General features: G+C 37.3%; 1 protein-coding gene across 1 annotated transcript in view; it reads left to right on the top strand.

Annotated features, from left to right (window-relative positions):
- LOC133515954 (homeotic protein proboscipedia) overlaps positions 1–21,659 on the top strand; it is a 79,649-nt gene that overhangs the window by 12,835 nt on the left and 45,155 nt on the right. Inside the window, exon 2 of the mRNA XM_061848605.1 lies at positions 7,817–8,449. Within this exon, the coding sequence (XP_061704589.1) occupies positions 7,981–8,449 (469 nt within the window). The 5' untranslated portion in view covers positions 7,817–7,980. The remainder of the gene's footprint in view (positions 1–7,816; positions 8,450–21,659) is intronic.

The following is a 21,659-nucleotide window of genomic DNA, read 5'->3' as shown; positions in this document are numbered from 1 at the left end:
ATAGAAAACACCCATGACTCAGGAACAAATATCCATGCTCATCGCACGAATAAATGCCCTTACCAGGATTTGAACCCGGGACCATCAGCTTCGTAGGCAGGGTCACTACCCACTAGGCCAAACCGGTCGTCGGTCCGAAATCGGTCGTCAAGTATGAAGCTTTATCTGTGACATACAGTTGGGAGCAGCCGACCCTTTCATGATTTTAAAAATTAACAACATACATAAATGTTACATATAATTATATATATGTAGTTAATTGATACTACCCCAAAACACACTGAGAAATAAAGCAGGTCATACCTGTAACAGGTACTTATTAATTATGATAATTTTTAATTGGTTTTCTGTTCGCATCGGATTTTTTTCTTGTTGAATTATGTTTATACAGCAGTAGTTTATACGGGCTATATGAAAAAAATATATAAAAAGAAAAACAAAATGTTGATTTTCATACATTTTATGGAAAATTTGCATGAAAGTCAGCTTGCATTACAGTTGCAGAAATTACCAGAAATTTATGTTTTTTAGTGTTTTGAGTCAACAGAGACCTGCTAAGATGGTATGCGCTATTAATTTCTGATAATCGTAAAATAAGGGACATATACCTATACTTAAGTATTATTAACTTATAGAAACGGGACTTAAACTTCTTTGAAACGTCGGAGAGAAATTTAAAACTTAATACACGATTATTTCCCGCTTCTATAAGTTAATAATAAGGTGTAAAAATGTGAAAGTTTAAATCAATATACTTAAGTACTAAAAATCTAACAGAAAACACATTTTACAACATACGAGTATGAAAAGAACAATGACACTATTAGCGTAGGCATTCATTCTCGTGGTAAAGTATCACTCATTTGCACTTATCAGATCTCAGAGTTTAAACGAACATAAATTAGACATTATGATTGATGACTCATTTTGTGTAAATAAAATTATTGTTACAATAGAAATGATGCCCAAGGGCAATGAAAATGAGTTAATATTTTACTACAATGAGTGGCTGTAATCATTTTTATGTAGGCACCTACAGTCAGTTAGAGGGCACAGTTTGTACCAAATGACATAGTTCTTGTTATCCACAATGACGTGCGAATTTGCCAAATTTAACCTTTAATAATATGACATATTATCTATAATGGTGAATGACACGATCTTTAATGGTTATCTGTAGGTACGTCAACATCAATAATAGCGGATGAAACAACGCCAGGAGTATCTACCACCCTCAATTACATACATACAAACGTAGTCCCCATTTTGCTCTCTTAATATTGGCGTTATGGAAAATGTTATTACATATTTTGATGTAAATTAACCATAGCTAAGCCCCTATGCTTGACTTTTTTCGATTTTTATTTGTGTAAAAATTAGGAGCGGAAAACAAAATTCATACACATTTTTAAATGCAGCTAAAGAACTCTTATAAATAATTCATGATTCGAAATAAATCAATGTGTTTGATATCCAACAAACTGTGTCTAAATGTTATTAATAATGTTAATACCCAGATAGGAAAATGAGGACTACGTTTGTATGAAGAAGCGCCCGTGGCCGATAGTATGTATTTATTATGTAGTATAGTATGTATTTAGTATGTATTTACTCGTACTAAACACTAATCAATATGTAAATAGGTCCTAAGGCAAGAGCACACGCCCGTAAGAGCCTTATCAAATAAAAATAAAATTTTGTTCATCTCCGAAATGGAGTAAATCCGAATACCGATACCGGTGTCTTTGAGAATGTTATATTAAAATAAATAAAATGGTTGGTTCTGGTTATTCACTTTTTACATTATTATTATTAATCATTTATTTCAAATAACAAGGATTCATAATACATGGTTAGTAACAAAATAGTTCATTATCTTATTATCTACGTTAGTATTCTTATATCTAAGATTTTTATATTTTTACATTACTTTTTTCTAATAGTTTAACAAAAAGAGACATGTCTTTGTAGGTAGAGACTCTTAAGATAAATCTCAAGCTCAAGGTTTTAGCTCAATATTATTTGCTATTGCTAATTGTTCTACCTACCTACATATTGATTAGTGTTTAGTACTAGTACGAGTAAATATTTACATTAATGGCTACTAAACGTAAGTACTATCTCGGACGATCGATGTTCGAAATGACATTGATATGTCACAGATGTCACAGTTTTCAACTGTTTGGTTGATTTAGATGTAATGCCCGTGTTACAACAACGCTATATGCAACATTTAAATACTTTTTAAATATATTATATAATTTCATTTCCCAAATGAATCTTTGGCAAATTTACATTTGCAAATAATTTGCTTGGTCAAATTATCATTTGACATAATTTTTCTTTGTTAAATTTTATTAAGACAAAAACTTATTTAGCAAACAAAAAGATATTTCATGAAATTGTCACTTCGCAAATTTGGCAAATAGGCATCTCTATTTAAATATGTATTTCTTTTTGCGTTAGAGTTTTTATTTTTTATAGAATTTCTACTCAGATTCACGAGCTTTTTCTGTTGTTAACGAGAAAATCCTGTCACCAATTTTTTGCCTTCTTCATAGAAGACCTAACAGCCAATTAAAAATTGTATGAAATTTTGAAAACACTGTTTTGTCGTATTATTAGGAACGAAAGAGCTCATGATTCAGACTGGAAATAAAATATGTGTTCACAATACTTAAATGCAAGTTGGGGGTACCGCTTTATGAAGACATATATAAGGATAATTTATTTTATTTTATAGGAAACTATACAGGTGTTCCAAAATATAAAACCAACAAATGGTGAAATATATTTAATTTCAAAAATAATGAAATAATTCAGTATCTATCAAAAACATTTACTATATAAAGTAATGGCAAAAACATATTTTATACAATATTTTTTAACCTTCAAAATGTGAAACCCATATTCATATACAATACATCAATGGACGCAGTTCTGCAAACGTGAACCAACCCATACATAAATACTATCCTAAAAAAATGTTTCTAGTTAGTGCAGTCAGACTCTTACTAAACGCGGTTACTATATCCTTTTACGATTTAGGATTCTGATACATCCACATCTCACTTAGTTCATAATACTATTTCTTAAAACGAAAACCGCTATTACAAATAGCCATTATTTTAGGATCCTAGTTAGGATGCCAGATCGGACGATAGAATAGGGTTGTTTCCAATTTTTTGAAACGCTTGTATTACCTTCTATATTAACTAAAAGTTGCCCTATACTAAAAACGGCTTTAAATATGTTAAATTAACAAAATATATTTTGACAGATGCTTTCGCGCCCAAAACGCTCTTTAAAAATTGTGTGACGTCACAGTTTACGGTTTGACACATAACTACATACACACGTAGAAGATACGAACTGTCAACTGACATTTGTCATTTGTTGTTTATCGCCTAACTGTCAACAGTGTCAATCCGAGAGTTGTGACGTCATCAGAATTTTCAATCACGTTTCGAGTTTGGTCACGTGACGTGTGCGAAAACATATTTTAAATTCAATATTTACAAAAATATGGTCATTACAGGTCCCCTAAAAGTAGTTTAACATGTTCTTATAATCCAAAATAATTTATTGGGATACAATTTTGCCCTAAGATTTGTAGATGGAAACAACCCTATTAAGTAAGGTGTGTATTTAACATGTCTAAGTGCTTAAAAAGCTTTACACACCTTACTTAATTCAGTCTTCCTTACTAGCATCCTATCTAGTTTCCTAACTTTCTTTAATTACTGAATTTTTATTTTATGTCCTAATAAATATATGTCATTCTAAAAAGTTTATAAGAGATATTATTCTAACGGTTATATCCGTTCGCGTAAAATTAAGATTATCGTTCATATTATAAATACCAAACTGATAAAACATAACCAAAATGATAAAAATAACCAAGGTTGGTATTACATTTTTCAATTATTTTAATATTTTTATAATTTTAGTTTATAGCAAAAATAAAAATACTCACAATAAAAGCATTAAATAAAATTTTGATAATTATAAAAATTATAGAATTAAAATTAAATTTCGTCAAATAATGAAACACAATGAATACCAATGAATAAAAATAAAAATAATGTGAAATAATAATAATAATTAAAACATGTCACCAAGCAAAATTTACAAAAGTAGTTTATACCTAGATACTTGTAACTAATATATAAAGGTGACATAGGTACGGATGGCGACTACAGCAGCGTCGACGCAAGCGAATTCACTGTCAATCCCCCTACAGCAGTAATCTCCAGTAATGCAGTCGTCTTCCGATTAAATGTGTTGACAGGTTAGGAACAATTATCACCATCAGTTTTTCTTTTACTACTTACTATTTAAATCTCACCCATAATAATAACCGCAGCTACCCAAAAAGACTCGTCGTCAGCAAACCTGCTCGCCTTTACACATAGTACCCTATATAGAACAGTGGGCGGCCTCCGGACGCACGCCATTCGATTCCCCGAAGAGGAAATCGTTACGGCGGGCAAATTGGACCCTAACCACTAGTTAGAGGCCCGACATGCAAGCAGGGTTATTTACTTCTTGTACTTATTGTGAACAAAGCAGGATTTCTCGCCATGAACCAGTTCAATAGCAGTTCGCAGCGAAAGAGATTTGTGTTTATGCCACGTAGAAAAGTTAACGATACCTACGAATACATAAACAAAAAAACATATGTATTTAAATTATTTGTTGTTATAGCGGCAATATTAGTACCTAAGTAAAACTAGTAATATTAGTAGGTACCTACCATAAATTTGAACATTACAACTGTCTTACTCGTACATAGGACGGGTCAAGAGACAGTTTTCTGAAAGACACTCGAATAACGGTGGCTCGGTTATCGGCACCTTTCGAATACGAACCAAGTTAATTTTATTTTTTGTAAAGATGCATGGTAGTAATCTTACTAGCTCAATCGAAAAATAATAATTTAAACTTTAAATAAAATAACATTCATAATTAAATATTATATAATAAGATTAATAAGTAACATTCATAATTTAAAAGCAAATTCGACTATACCCCTTCTAATTTCTAACACAACAAAAGATAAAGGATGGTTGAATGTCATATAACTGTACCTTGACTGTATGTGTTTAACCTCGATTTACGCCTGCTTGGGCACTAGCCGTGGCACAACGTCCGTATCATTTATGTCGATGGTTTGAGCAATATGTGTTTTGTGTGTCATTCTCAAGAAAAAGAGAACTAGAGCTTGGGGCTAACTTCGCTAAGTGCTGGCAGCGTTGCATTGGAACATCTATAACTAGCGGCTCTGTGAGCTGTAGACCTCGCAAATCTCCACAACTCCGCCATTAAAAAAAAATGAAAAACAGGATCGTTTAAAAAATCTTGGTTGGTTGGTTGGTGGTTGAGAAATGTGACCTGTATCTGTAAGTACACTGTAAATCCAATACACTGCAACTACGATATACAATGTACATACTGCAGATACAGTATATTGGATTCACAGGGTACTCAGTAGAGAACATCCGGACATACGAAATATTTTTTTCCCAAGCTGAAACGGAAACCTTAGTTTTCGCTCGGTGAATTATTTAGAATATATGTATTTAGTGTAACCCTAGTTGTTGTTTCTAATTAATAGAAGAAGGAGCATTAACTTAAAGTTTGCTCGATTGAATAGCGCATCAAATATGCAAAAATTCGGTCTGGATATATCTCTATACCGGGTGTTGCCTATAACAGGAGCAATAAATTAAACTGGAGGCTGTAATCCTCAAACTGACCAACATTTGTACAGCGACTTTTAAAAATAACTTATATTTTTATTTTATTACACTTGAAAGTTTATTCTAAGACGCAATGTATTGCGAATTTTGTCATGTTTAAAGCGTGACAAGTAACGTCAATTATGACGATGATGGCGTACCTATATTAAAGACAATATTTATTTTGTATGAAAAATAAGAAATCTCAAGACTTCATAATTTTTATAAGTTATTTAAGAAAAGTCATCGTTTGAGGAGTACAAGTACAATATATATTTTAATTTTTGCGCGTGTTACAGGAAACACCCGGTATAAGAACTTAATCAAGCTATGGTCATCATATACTTTAATTATTTTACAAAGAAAAAATATTTTTCTAAAATAAATTTCATTGCTTCTTATCACGTAGGCACCCCGTTAGGGCGCGAACGTGTGGCGTCGCTTTTATGGTCCGCAACTGGTGGACACCCTACCGCCTAGATGTAAACTCGAAAACGTCCGCGACTCCCCAACGGCTCCCAGACCGAATGTCAATTAAAATTCAAACCGCGTTCGAAATACGATTTTTTCCACTGGAATTTGCGGCGCGCCCGAGAGAAATGGCGGGAACGCACCTTTTTGTTTTATTTTATTTTTGAAAATGGAACGGCTGGCGGTTAAACCTATTTTAATGCGTATGGGTTGCTCTGTGTTTTGAATTAAAATTTTCCGTCTACGCCCCGCATGAGAATGCGAACCAGCAATGAAATGTAATTTCCTTTGTGTTATGAAAATCTGTTGTATTCTTTATGTGCGGCTCTGTCTGGTAAAAAATAAAATGCGATTATTGTAGTAGTTGCTATTATATTTACCAGGAAAACTTCACTCCTGACTATGCTAGGGTAAGATTATCCCCCACGAAAGAATCCTTGCTTTGCCTCAGACATTTCCATTTGCATAGCACGGTAGTCTTAAATTTGGAGATCCCTCTTGTCTCGCGACGGGGTGCAGGTTTTACGCCGCGTTTCACTTTTCCTGAATTCCCTCGGGGGACCCTTAAAAACGCATAAAAACGAGAGCAGGGCCTACTTATGAATTTGTTTATGGCGCTATTTTAACGATGTGTAGAATAAAATCTGGCTGCTTATTTAACGGTCGTGTAGCTAATTTTATGTGCAAGTTGCTATGAACTGAAGTAAGTAAGCGATATAATATTAGGTAGAATATCTATAAAGGTATGTGACGAGATAATGAGCTCATTATTCGTACAAAACATTAAGCCAAACACTTTCTATATAACGTAATTAATTTCAACTAAAAATAGAAATTAATTTAATTAAAAAATAAATTTGACTTTGATATTACGAGGATTGTTTACCTGAGAAATATAGATTATGTTGTGTGTAAACGCATTTAGCGTAATGAATCTGTCGATCCACTGACGTAGGCTAATTATGTACATAATATTTATTTATACATGACTTTATATCTAACTTATTATTCTAAAACCATTATATTAACCGTTTGACGCGAGAGTTAATGTGGATTCCTAAAATGCCATTTAGGGGACCATGGTCAGGAAACCTGTAATATTCACAATTCACACGAAGGCCACACATGCGCATAATGGCCATGCGTAATACGATTTAGATAAACCCACACATTTACCCATCATGCGATTACCAGTTCATAACAATTTTAATAACTTTATTGTTGTCTCGTCGCTCTGCGCTCCATAATGTTTATTGCAACAATAAACAATTTCGGCCACTCATTACTGGCGAGTTCATCACGACGTCAAACGCTCAAATTATTCGACACAGACCACGTAATGACGAGCTCGCATAATTGCAGAATAACCGCGAACAGCCTCCTGGCCACGTTTAATTTCACAATTTGGGACTATTAGACAAAACCTTGTGCCGTACTTAACAGCATTACTTATTCACTGCTCGCTCTGAAAAAAGTAATCTTAAGAAGTCCTGATGACTTATCTTAATTAATTATATTCTTCTATCTGAGTTACAAAATTGTACACTTTAGGCTAAGAAAATATGATGTAGACATGATCTCTCATCTAACATTATCTTTTACAGATATAATGACGCTGCTGTTGGAAGTAAGCAAAATAGCTTCAGGAAGCAGTTATATCAATTCCAATGCGTAAACGAAAATGTTAACGCATGAGGCCAAACGGAAGGCAGAGTCGTCACGTAAATGATCGCGCATTGGTTGTTACGCGTCACCGGCACCGGCAGCGATGCAAGAGATATGCAACACCGCGCTGCCGCTGGACAGTAACCCGCTCATGCGCAAGATAAAATGCGAAGAGTTCCCCGCCATCAGAGGGAAGCAGCCCGTCAGAGGCATGGGGGTACGCGATGAGATGGAGGAGGAGTTCGCCGTAAAGAGCAGGAGTACGCCGCCCATGGGGCCCGCACCTGATCGCATGGAGCATGGCGGCAACGGCTTCTGGCTGGCCGCCGTCACCGCAGCCGGCGCGCCGCACCCCATGCTCGAGACCTGCACCGAGACCGGCTTCATCAACAGCCAGCCGTCCATGGCCGAGTTCATGACTGCTCTGCCGCAGCTCGGCGGCGGCGAGCTGAGCCCGCAACACACGCCGCCCGGCTACGCGCCCGACCTTCCCTCCCCCGGCGGCGGCCTCAACGTTCCCGAATACCCTTGGATGAAAGAGAAAAAAACCACGAGAAAAAACAGCCAGCAAGGTCAGTGACGCATTGCATTTATTTTAGCGTGTTTAGAGTAAATATTGTATCGCACCGCACCATCGCGGCGTGGAGGTCACTTAACAACGAAATGGCTACTCCATCACGAAACGACGTTTCGTTTCGTAAGCGCCTAACTGCCGCGTGAATAACTACTTCGGAATTATTATTGTGCCTTTCAACGGCAGCAACAAATGGCCATTCAACCATTGTGTTCTGGTTCACGGTCCCAGAGTTTCTTTAATGAACATCAAATTACTCTGAAATATATTGAATTGTGAGGCTCACGACGTTTTGTGTGGGTAACTGTTGTCGGTGGGAGTGGTGTCGCGGCGCGGGCGCAGGGCGGAGCGGCCGCGCCGGCATTATCCGAACCACCGACCCGCCGCGACTCCTCTAACGGAACGGAACTCGACATGCACTATAACCACAAATTATAAGTGAGAACTTTTTAGATCATAATTTACATGCTGACAACTCATATAACATGCTATCTTGCTATGTACGATTTATGTCGCTTCACTAATGATGTCTTAAATAACCGGCCAAGAGCATGTCGGGCCACGCTCAGTGTAGGGTTCCGTAGTTACTCTCCCGTCACAATAAGCTAAACTGGAGCTTAAAGTGTAGTAAATGGTACCTTTCACCCGAGTTAAACAAATAGGCAAATTTGCATAATCAGTACCTAATTAAAGTAAGTCTTTTTACTATGAAGGGAAAACTTTTTGCGATAACTCAAAAACAGCTAAACTGATCATGTCCGCTATAGTTTTCATTTAATGTCTTTCTTAAGCTCTACTTCCACGATTTTTTTCATATTTTTTGGACCTATGGTTCAAAAGTTAGAGGGGGGGGGACACATTTTTTTTTTCTTTCGGAGCGATTATCTCCGAATATATTCACTTTATCAAAAAATGTTTCTTGAAAACCCCTATTAGTTTTGAAAGACCTTTCCAACGATACCCCACACTCTAGGGTTGAAGCGAAAAAAAAAATTCACCCCCACTTTACGTGTAGGGGAGGTACCCAAAAAAAAATTAAATTTTTAGATTTTATTGTACGACTTTGTCGGCTTTATTGATTTATATATCCATGCCAAATTTCAGCTTTCTAGCACTAACGACCACGGAGCAAAGCCTCGGACAGACAGACAGACAGACAGACAGACAGACAGACAGACAGACAGACAGACGGACATGGCGAAACTATAAGGGTTCCGTTTTATGCCATTTGGCTACGGAACCCTAAAAACAGAAAGACATGTATCATTTGAATTTCTTTAGGCTAACTTAGTAGGTAGTAATCTTTTTTGACAACTCGCCTTAAATATTGTACTCCATCCATTTTAGACCGTAGCGTACCGTTACTGCGTGGCACCGGAGTGGCTATATCTAATATCAACATACTTTGACAAAGAACAGTTCCTATTTTTTATGGGGTATTTTGGCACAATTAGAGTAACAATAGCCGAAAGCAAAGACGGAATGACCCCAAATTTGTCGTCGGAACAAACGGCGAGTCAGACAAAGCGGGATGAGATGATCCATCATCATGAGTCGGGCGCGCCTGGGAACGGGCCTCACCTGAGGCCGATACATCATGCTCTACATGCGGCAAATTGCAGCTCCTGTGTCAATCGCGGCGCGGGAACATTTAATATTGGGGTCATGTCAGTACATCAAAGCTGAGAAAATCGACTTCGAGGTGTGGCAAATCAATGTTCGTGCATTATTTATGAACATAATATTTTGCCTCGCTCCTTCTGTCCCATGTACATACCTACAATTTAACTAGATTCAAATATTTGCTGATTGATCAAACTTCGATTAATCTTTTAAATTTCAGCATTTAAAGGCTATTAATTGCATTGCAAAAAAAGATCGCGTGATATGTAGATAAGCTATAATAATAATACAGTATGTGGAATAGTGACATGAACACTATTCATATTCCACAAACGTCATTCGTGTGAACTACCTTACTAATAATAATTTTATCATTTTACACATGTAAAGACTTAGAACGTAAATTTATAATTATAACCAGGTATTAGCGTAATTATCCATATTAGCCATATTAATCGTTCCAACACAGAAAGCCATAAATGTATAAGTTTCAAGAACTCTTAGGTCCTTTTGAAGAAGGTTTAGTCTAATATGTTTACCGCGATTAACGCAGAGCAGGAGCGCTGCCCCCTGCCGCCCTCAGCAGGGGGCCTCTTCGACACGGTGTTAACACACGCCGTCTGGTCGCCAACTTACAAAGCCTATGCGCAGATTCCCTTTTGTTTTTACACGTAATTGGTCAACACGAAACGCTGAATTGATATTGATATTTTTATAACTATTTGAAGAATAATAAGTCGCAGTGGAATTTAGAGGAATATATTCGATTCATAAAACACAGATGATTGACGGTTGATTGTACAGACATTACAACAACAACGGTTTCATAGCAACCTACCAACACTTCCTCTCAAGCAACCATCCATCATCATGTGAACACCCACAGCATCATCAAGCACTCAAGTCTAAACCTAAACCAGACACACACCTTTCAAACTTAACGCGAGGCAATGGCTTAGTTAAGACATCGGCCAGGTTATCTTCAGTCGGGATGTACTCCAACTGAATCAACCCCTCATTGACGCAATGACGAACGAAATTGTACCTAATATCAATATGTTTCGTCCGCCGGTGAGAAACAGGATTGTTCGCCAACGCCATGGCGCTCTGGTTGTCTACAAACAACTTGACACTCTTAGAGTGCCCCTTTTTAATCACGTGACTCACTAACCTCTGGAGGTATACAGCTTCCTTGGATGCTTCAGATAATGCGACGAATTCTGATTCACTTGAAGAAAGTGACACGCAGTTCTGCTTTCTGCACTCCCAGGATATCATATTTGGTCCAACTTTAAACATGTACCCTGAATAAGACTTTCTGTCTCTTATGTCGCCTCCCCAGTCAGCATCAACGTAACCTGTAATTAAATAATTGTTACGTTCACCTTTTGACTTCCGAAATAGAAGGCCTAAGTTACATGTTCCCTTTATGTAACGTAGAACACGCTTAGCCGCCTTCATGTGTACAAATCGGCAACATGAATTATATTGGGCTAAGAAGCTCACAGCCGCCGAGATATCGGGCCTCGTGTTACAGGCTAGGTAATTCAATGCACCAACCAAAGACTGGTATCGTAATTGTTCTTGGCGATTCAACTCCTTACCACCCCCATCTGCCAAAACCTTATACAGATCCAGTTCTAGCGGAGTTTTCACTGGTTTGCATTGATCCATACCATGATCCTTTAGAACGGTTTGGATAAACTTCCTCTGATGTAGGAAAAACGTACCTTCTTTTCCTCGTTCTAAACTCATGCCTAGACATTGTCGAGCTTCCTCTAAATCCTTCACTTTGAAGTATTTCCGCAAACCGCTCAACAATTCCACCTTACTATTAATATTTTCAAAAAATATTATAAAATCGTCAACATAAAGACATATAAAAATATCGTCTTTAAAATATAAACAACTATCGTACTCGGAACGTTGAAATGACATTGACAACAAAACATCATTAACTTTTTCGTTCCACGAGCGACTTGCTTGTTTAAGGCCATATATTGCCTTTTGCAATAAACAAACTTTTGATTTCTGACCTTCGCTGTCAAAACCTTCCGGTAATCGCATATAAACTTTTTCGTGTAAATCGCCGTTTAGAAACGCAGTATTTACATCGAAATGATGCACCTGTAAATCATTTTCTGCAGCCAACGCCAGCAATAACCTTAGACTCGATCTTCTTACGACGGGAGAAAAAGTTTCAAAATAATCCACACCGTACGACTGCGTGAAACCTTTTGCGACAAGTCTGGCTTTGTAGGTCAGGTTTCCATCGGCGTCATACTTGTATTTGTATATCCATTTGTTTCCCACTACTTTGGCTTCTGGCGGTTTATCAACAACCTTCCAAACGTCGTGTTCCTTCATAGACTCCAATTCACGTTCCATTGCTGCTCGCCACTCATGACTGTCAGGTCTCTGTAATGCCTCCTTGTATGATCGGGGCTCTTCCTCTATATTGCAGGTACTATGGTAGCAATATAGCCCGCTATGTGCACTATGTAACCTATTCCGTAGAGGATACCTAGGTTCTGCCTCATTGTGCATATCAGCCACTCTTGGTTCTTCGTTACGATCTTCAATGGCCGGTTCTTGTCCAGAAGCTTCATTGAGTACTTCGGGCTCAGCTGTACTAGTAGTTTCCGCGCAAGCTACTACGGGTACACCAGCTATGTCCGAGCTCTCTACAGCATCTTCATAGGACTCCTCTGCCATTGACGTATTCGGAACCTTTGAGGAACGACCGATTTCCCATACAACATCATTGTCTTCATCTTGAACAGTCCTCTGAGATGATTTTAACTTTACATTTGAACCAGTATCTGATGCCTTTAAATCAGAACCTTCAATAAATGTAACATCTCGACCTGTTATAATCTGCCTAGGATTGCTAAGATCTGCAAAGCGATAGCCTTTAGTATCTTCGCAATAGCCGACGAAAATATATTGCTTTGCCTTAGCGTCCCATTTCTTTCTCTTTTCCTTTGGAATATGCACATAGGCCGTTGAACCAAATACTCTTAAATGATCCAACCTTTGTACTTTCCCTGTCCACAGTTCTTCCGGAATCTTTCCATTATTGGCGCTATGAGGCAGTCTGTTTTTGACATATACAGCTGTGTTACAAGCTTCCGCCCAAAACTTCTTATTTAAGCCTTTATCCATAAGCATGGTCCGTGCCATCTCTGTAATCGAACGCAGGGACCTCTCCGCGACTCCGTTCTGTTCTGCCGTGTAGGGAACTGTCAACTGGTGCCTTATTCCCTTGCTGGAAAGAAATGCATTAAAATCTTTATTAATAAACTCGGTCCCATTGTCCGTCCTCAGTCGTTTGACTGTCAAACCTGTCTCATTCTCCACATGCGTCACAAAATCCTTAAAGAAACTCAAAGTTTGTGACTTTTCCTTAAGAAAATAAACAAACATTTTCCTAGTGAAATCATCCACAATGATGAACATGTAATGAGCACCTCCGTAAGAACGTTCCGACATTGGTCCGCACAAATCGGCATGTAATAAGCCGAGTTTGTCATCTGCTCGTCCTGCTTCACCCTTTGGAAAAGGTAATCTATGTGCCTTACCTCTTATACAAGCGACACAAGGTTCCATTACGCTTTTACCTCCAAGTTCGATCTGTGTAAGCTTCCGTAAATCGCTCAGATTCACATGACAAAGCCTCCGATGCCAAAGCGCCAACGAGTCCTCAACCTGAACTGTAGCCAAAGCCCCTTCTATAACAGGAAAACAGTCATCCAACTTATAGATACCTGAGACTTCACTAGCAGTCACCACAAGTTTACTCGTAATTTGGCCTATCGACCGGTGAAACATCTTACAACCATCAGAATCAAATATCAACTTCCACCCATTCTGCACTAACTTCGATATCGATAAAAGATTAACTTTCAAGTCGGGTACATAATAACAATCTTTTATAGGTAACAAAACTCCTTTTAAACTTACCATAATGTCACCCTTACCCTCACTTGACATTTTGTCATCATTCGCACATGTCACAACATTCTTATCAGTTATCATAAAGTCTCTAAACCAGTGCTTCTGAAAACTCATGTGGTTCGATGCACCGCTGTCCAGATAAAACGACGAGGGGCTGAAGGAATCGTGTACCGATAGTGAACAGTGTAAAGCAACTTTCTTCGACTTTGAAGAAACCGTTGATACGCCTTCGCTATCCATTTCCTTCACCAGCTTCGGGCAATCTGACTTCTTGTGACCCTTCTTGCCACATCTAAAGCACTTGAGCTTTAATACTGAATGTTGACCTTGTTTCTTTGCTACTAACGCCGAATTCGCAACTGATGAATCATTCGAAGAACTCTGGCCGGAATCCTCTTGTAACAGCTTCTGACGGACATTTTCAGAGGTAAGCTTCATACCTGAGTGTTCTAATGCCATCCGCAATGGTCTATACTCATCAGGTAGACCTCTCAATAGTACTACGGCTATCAAATCGTCATCAAAGCTCTGATTAATCTCTTTCAGCTTTTGAGCGTGGCTCATCACGGATGCAACGTATTCATGCATAGACTTGTGATTTTCTAGCTTTTCATCTAAGAGATTATTCATTAAAGATATCCGCCGGTTAATACCTTTATCTTCGAATATAGCTGCCAACGCGTCCCACACCTCCTTAGCGTAAGATAGATTTTGCACATACGGATACAGATGCGGCTCCAGATGTAGACATATTAACGTGAAAGCCTCCTGATCCTTCTCTATTTCCGCAGAATCTTCTTTATTCGGTAGTGTTGACGTGTACTTGAAACATTTTTCGCGAACGAGTAGCATTTTAATTGCGAATTTCCATGACGTATAATCTTCTAATCCGTTTAATTTAGTGACAGAAAATTTTGTAAACTGGGCCCATAACCTGAAGAATAATAAGTCGCAGTGGAATTTAGAGGAATATATTCGATTCATAAAACACAGATGATTGACGGTTGATTGTACAGACATTACAACAACAACGGTTTCATAGCAACCTACCAACACTATTACATATTTGAGCGACAGGGTACAAGAAATCGTTAGAAAAGACTACCTAAGCAAGAGATAGTTTAGAAACATTTATATGAGTTTAATGTCTTGTCAAATAATTGGTTGTTTGAAATGCAAGGTGACCAGTCTTTTTGAAGATAACTGGCAACAATTATGTATTTGAATTCGAGCATTCCGAAGGTGGCAGTCATTAAGAGTAGTCGACATTTGTGATCTTGTTGATTGAAGAAAAAATATATAAAATCAGAAATCTACAACGAGTGTTTCCATACCACCACAATCTGGGCGTCTCGTTATTACAGTACCTAATACCAAAGCTTAATAAGAAGGTAAAGACATGTACTTTTTTTTCGAGTGAGACTCAAACTCGTGACTGCGGGATACCAGCTCTTCGCGCTACTAACTGAGCTACCAAGAGAAGTTAGTTTTGCATTTTCCTTATTAGCCCAGATTAAACTTTAAAATCAATATGCATCCGAAGAATTCCCTCACCTTAAATGTTTATAAGCAAACTTTATACTTTATACTGAGATAGTGGGGCCGTGAACTGGGGGTAATCAGTCACTGTCGCCGCTATCGAGCGATGCACGCGGGCGGGCCACGCCGTCGGCGGAAGCGGGCGCCATGCGAGGAATCAATTCCGAGATCTCTTGAGGGTACATTCAGATTATTGTAAGAAACTAGGTATTTCTATTTTTCATTCGTGTATTCATTCATTAATTACATAGGTTCATTTATTTATTACTATAAAAAATATTGAAATATTAATAATATTATTGTGATATTAGTAGTTGTGGTATTAGTAGTTAGTAGTAAGGTTAGCCTTAAGTAAATTTAAATTTATTGTTATTTTAATGAATTGTGCTAGTTAAGTACCTGCGGGAAGTAAAAGGATTTTTTATTTATTTTATTATTCATACAATTGAGATTCACGGAAATTCAGATTCGTTTAGTATCATGTTATACAAATTTATTAAAAATAATCGATTTGTAAAATGTAGTAAGTACCTATAGGTACGCTAAGTAGGGGTTGTGCAAGAATCAAAAATTAAATGGGTACCTATTGTGATAGTGATAGATATTGAACTTGACGTCATGTTATGTTGTTAATCTTATTTCAGTTTTCTGCAGAGTATAATATCAAGATCTAACTGTAAACTTTCATTTAATTCAAAGATATCACTCGACGTTGTTCATACTTCGCATATTTACAGCCAATTTACAATAAATCGTTGTGTCCGCTACAGGTAAGGCCGCATCCTTTATGCAGCTCGGCGTTTGTGCCCCCGCTCTAAACTTAGATATTGGATTTACCAAGTTTTGACTGATTCCGTTAAGTGACAGCTCCTCGTCTATTCCACCCGTTTCCGCGCTGGATATCCGGTGGCACTTTTGCGTCTACGTTCGCTTTGATATTTTTAAAGTCATGGATTCCAAATTCCTATATACCTATAACTCAACACATACACATATAACTCAACTTTGTGCAGTGGGTTCAGAGTTCAGAGTTTCTGAAAAATCGTAGCGCTTTTTTAGATCATAAATTGTAATACGGTTGCCAAAAAATATGAACTATTTTTCCACAAAAGCTATTAACATTAAAATTGTTTCAGTCAGCGTTTTTGGGGGCCTAGCTAAAACGAAACGAAACCCTAAGATAAACGTAAATAATGTATGGATATGATAGCGTTTCGTTTTGGTTTCTGCAAGCGATTATCTTTTCTGGGGCCCTGAGCTTTCAGCGATTTCGGTAAGGTACTACAGGATGTATAAAGCAGGAATTTGAAACTTAGAATATAAATATAAAACCCTTGGGATCAGCTTGAGGCTTTTATCATACTATTTCATTCTGGTAAAGCGGGATGAACTCGTTGTATTAACAAACCAACTTAAATGAATCACAATTTCTACTAATCCATACCCAAATCTACAGATAAGCGCTATGAAGGCCGAGTTTCCTGTTCAAGTTTCCCATCACTCCTCGGCATTTTTTCCCTCACCTATTCGACTGCAGCTAAAACAAATCGTCGAGAACCACGCCTCCGGCCATCTCGACTCGGAATTAAAACGCCCTGCCACGATCGATCATTCCGATTCTTTAATACAATTCCGTGTACTTCACTGTCTCAATTTGTTCGGCTTGTTTGATGTCTGACGCAAGACATTCTATCAAATGATACACGTTGATACAGCTGTCGGTTATTAAATAAAAGCAAAGAGATTCAGAATAATTTGGAGTTAATTATTATGTTGCTCACATAATATCGTTCATTTTCAATGTTTTATGTGTATCAAATTGTTTCGTGTAGCGCAAACCTATGTTTACCAAAAACAAAATTATGTTTTTATCACCTCTCGGCCGTAATATTCTGGCAAGTTACTTTAAACTCATGCAGTTAAAAGCTCTGCACTGGCAATGGAACCTGCTTTGAATGGCGCCATTTTTACGTAATAGAAACAATATAATTTTCTTTATACCTCAGGCCAAGAGATAGAATAGAAAATACACCACACCACTAACTTAGAATGTACAGTTGAGTTCACAAACATATTTTCTAGGCAACGTTTCAAAAATATATTTACACGATTCTCAGACACTGCCAGTAATCCGGCTTGCAAAAATTTACCGTAAGATATACCAATTTGAATTTTAGGCCACTTTAGACATGTTGTCATTATAATACCAATAGGTACAGGCCCCTTCAAGTGTCCCATATCATTTTAATTGTCCAAAATTAAAAAAAAACCGTAAATCATCCCTAGCAGGGAAATATCATTTTCCGCGTCTGAAAGATTAGATTAGAGGAATAATCATACCCAGCAAGAAGACGAGCAAGTCTCAATATAACCACAATTTATAGGCGTAATAAAATATTACAATAAGAAATAGATACATAAACACGTTACAGGGATCGCGTGCGTCCCCAATTAGGTTCCGTCTGTAACTAAACAACTGAAATATTCACTGTAATATGAGCCCATTTATACGTAATGATGATGATATGGGAACTCTGTCATTTGGTGTCTTTGCATTGGCACATGGCGTTATTTATTTAAACGCTCAATTGGTAATAGAACGCTATCAATATATAATTCGACAGACGTATTTAGAAGATTCTACATGTAGATCTGGTGGGTATTGGGTAAAGGTGTGAATGTTGAATGCAAGAAATCAATCTGATTAAGTCATACTTGGCGTTTTTCTGGTCCAGTATTTATTTTCTTAAGTAATATAGGTACTGGTCAGGTGTTTAAGTTACCTACAGTCATAAATATTTTGGACATGGCCAAGAACCAGTGCTTACTTAAAAAAATATTCCTAACAAATATATGAATGTGTTTAGTTACCTATATATTGAATTTGTAAATTAGATTAATTATTATTTTATATATAATTAATTTTAACGTTTTTATTTAACAATGTAGTCTAGATTTTAATAGTAATGAATTGTAATTGATTGTATCTAATTTGAAATTTCTGATATTTTTATTATTTTATTTTAATTTATTAGACAATAATTTTGTTCTAATTTGATATTTGTATTAATAATAAATAGCCTCTTTAGCCCGTAATACTTAGTATTTAAGACCTCTTCTTTACTACGCCAATCACTTCGGCCATCACCCACTGCTGGCTTAGACTATTATTTATTTTTAAATTAATAACACACGAAATCTTTTATACAACAATAACACTCAATATTTTTAAGGAATCTGCTGGCGCCAGGCAGCTGTTTCTACCAACAATGTCAGTCCACAAGTATTTACACTTGTACTTTCGTTTGCAAAAGTAAGTCATAAATCTACCAAATTCGCAATGGTTGCAAAACCGTGGTTACGCAATAACGCAGGTAGTTTGATCCTTGTCGGTCATTGTGGTCCGCTTAATAAATCTTCCTACCGGCTCCCTTTGATTTATGTGAAAAATGACCGTAAATTTGAGGTTAAGAACATCGAAGGTCCCCGGTCCTATTAAGGTGAATTAAAACGGGAACAACAATTACTGGTTACGCAATACGACTAATCACCTCACCCAAATTATGGATGGGTTCAACGATTCCTTTTTGAAAATACCGCGAAATCCATTTACAGAGTATATTTAAGAGCAATGAAAAAGGTACACTTTGTAGAAAAATATGATTACCTACAGCTGTTACATTTTTTTAAATATTTTTGACGAATTTTATAATATAAAAGAAATAGAATAGTTATTTGCGGTGTCACTCTTATTCTTTAAGAACACTTGAAGATATATATTTACTTAGACCCATCCCACCTACCTATCTACAGTTAAAACAAAAACAAAAGATAAATAAAAATGAACTCCAACCAATCAAACGTGATAAAATCGCCCATAAATCTTTCAAATAGCTCTAAATCTTTCCAGTAGCTAATAGTTCATAAACAATTATTTCGCGGTATAATAACAGTATTCATTGGCTGTCAATACATCGGTTTTGATTTACGCGCGGTAACACTTTCACCTCTACATCATTCCGAGCGATAAATCAATGGCGTGGACTACCCTTTTGTGCCCTAGGATGTCGTTCCAATCGCTAACCAAGCACTAGCGAGTTCAGAGCTTAGTATAACCAGTATAAGAACGCTCTTAAATTTAGTATAGTAACAGGGGTGTCTAGAATACACTGGTCCTCCTAAGAACTCAACTCTCCCACGCTCGCGCACGTAATGGGAATGTACCGCCTTTTATCACCGCTCCTGCTCCCGGGTAATATACGTGCGACAGATCGCGGTGCATTAGGTCAGGACTCTTGGACAGATTCGCACGTTGCGATTACAGAAATAATGTGGGTTATCATAATTTTCGGCTTTTATGAGTAGAATTTCAGCAAGGTTTAGAATTATGGTGTTTGGATAACACTGAAAATGTTTCCATAGGGAGCCAACTGATTAAAATTAACGTTGGTCTTGTTTATCTAAGAATTGCGCCGCAGTCTGTAAAAATATTAACGTGAAATACAACCGCATAAAAAATGAACTACGTCCGTCTTATATTTTTCGGTTCACGTTTCACATGAGTGACGTGTGACTAGGCGAGCCGGAGATGACTAGGTCACATTACTATTATTAAAAACAGGTAGCTAAACCTGTTCTGTCTTTTGTTAGTCCAGTCAAACGGCAGCCGCCAACTTACAAACAAACAAACAATGCGTAATCCGCTGCCTAAGCCGTCATGAAGAAATCAATAAATCACTTTCGCTAAGGGCGGCCGCGCACTGGGCGCCGGCTTTTGTCCTTCCATTGTCGGCGTAGATTTTTACGGCAATTAACGACACTTACCTGCCACGGTCTACGGTAATCCTATTAGAGTGGGATGGTGCTAGCTGCGTGGGCGGTCGTGGGACAGAGACAGCTCAGCGTTTTTAGATCGCTTGTTTTCAATGGAAGGTGTGATCTCGACGGTAGAGCGGTTCGTGAATCGAAATTATAATCGTAATAAATATTAATAGTTTTTCTTATTTTCTAGATATAGGTACTTAGTTTCACATAATATCTTCGTTAGACCGCAACCATACCTATATAAATCTTTATATACCCACTTACAATACGCTTAATAAACCTGTGATGTTGGTGGCAAAACCTACACCAAATAGATCGATATTATATTAGAAGGCTGCTCATTTCATACCGGGGTATAAACGCAGGATCAACAGCTTCCCATATAAATAACCAGTGTGATTTCCATGTAAACAACCTGCTCATCAAAAATCTTAATTCACTTTCGTTAATTGTAGAATTATTAAAATTTTTGTTAATGGATTACCACATACATATATCAACCCTAAACACTAATAGAATTATCAACTATTCAAAATGCGATTGTTCATTTGACGGTGGATCGTTGGCGTCTCCCCTCGATCTCAAGTGAGTTGTTTGGTGGCTGTAAACTGATTTATCATATCAGCAAGAGTTTGCCAAACAAGCATCATCTTACACGCATAAACCCCATATCGCAACCATTGTCACGTAAGCACAATACATTTTGAACAATATGTGCTTAAACTTTGAGTACGTATTCGCGTAGCGTAGATTAGGTAGCGTCACTGCTGTGCTATCAACTGTAGCAATTCATGTAATACTTTTATCTATAGGAATTTGAACTTAACTGTCGGGGATTTAGGTTGGATATTACATGGGAGGGTGTGGAGTTATGTCGTTTATGTCGGTGGGGTTGGAGACATGCACAAGCTTGTCTGAGACGAGGGTGGCTGTGTATCATGTTGTCCGGTTTCCGGACAGACCCGCCCGTAATTAACCAACTTACTACGTAAATGTTTGTTGATAAAACTTAAACTATCCCTGGCGACTACGTATGCAAGACGTCGTGATACCTAAGCTGTACTTATAGTCGGGTAAATCTTCCAAATTTGATTCTGAATTATTATCTTGACACTGATTATGGTTCTAAAATAAGTAAATATTCAGTATGTGCTTTGGACATCGAATTAGAAATCATCTTGGCTAGTTATATATAATGTACTGTAATGTATAGTCTAGTGAAGATTGACTTACCGATCTCCTATACACAATTCAGTTCAATTTTT

Source organism: Cydia pomonella, chromosome 3 (genome assembly GCF_033807575.1).
Source record: "Cydia pomonella isolate Wapato2018A chromosome 3, ilCydPomo1, whole genome shotgun sequence".
In the NCBI taxonomy this organism is placed as follows: Eukaryota; Metazoa; Arthropoda; class Insecta; order Lepidoptera; family Tortricidae; genus Cydia; species Cydia pomonella.
The sequence above is the reverse complement of the archived record's forward strand: the minus strand, read 5'-3'. Positions and strand labels throughout refer to the sequence as shown.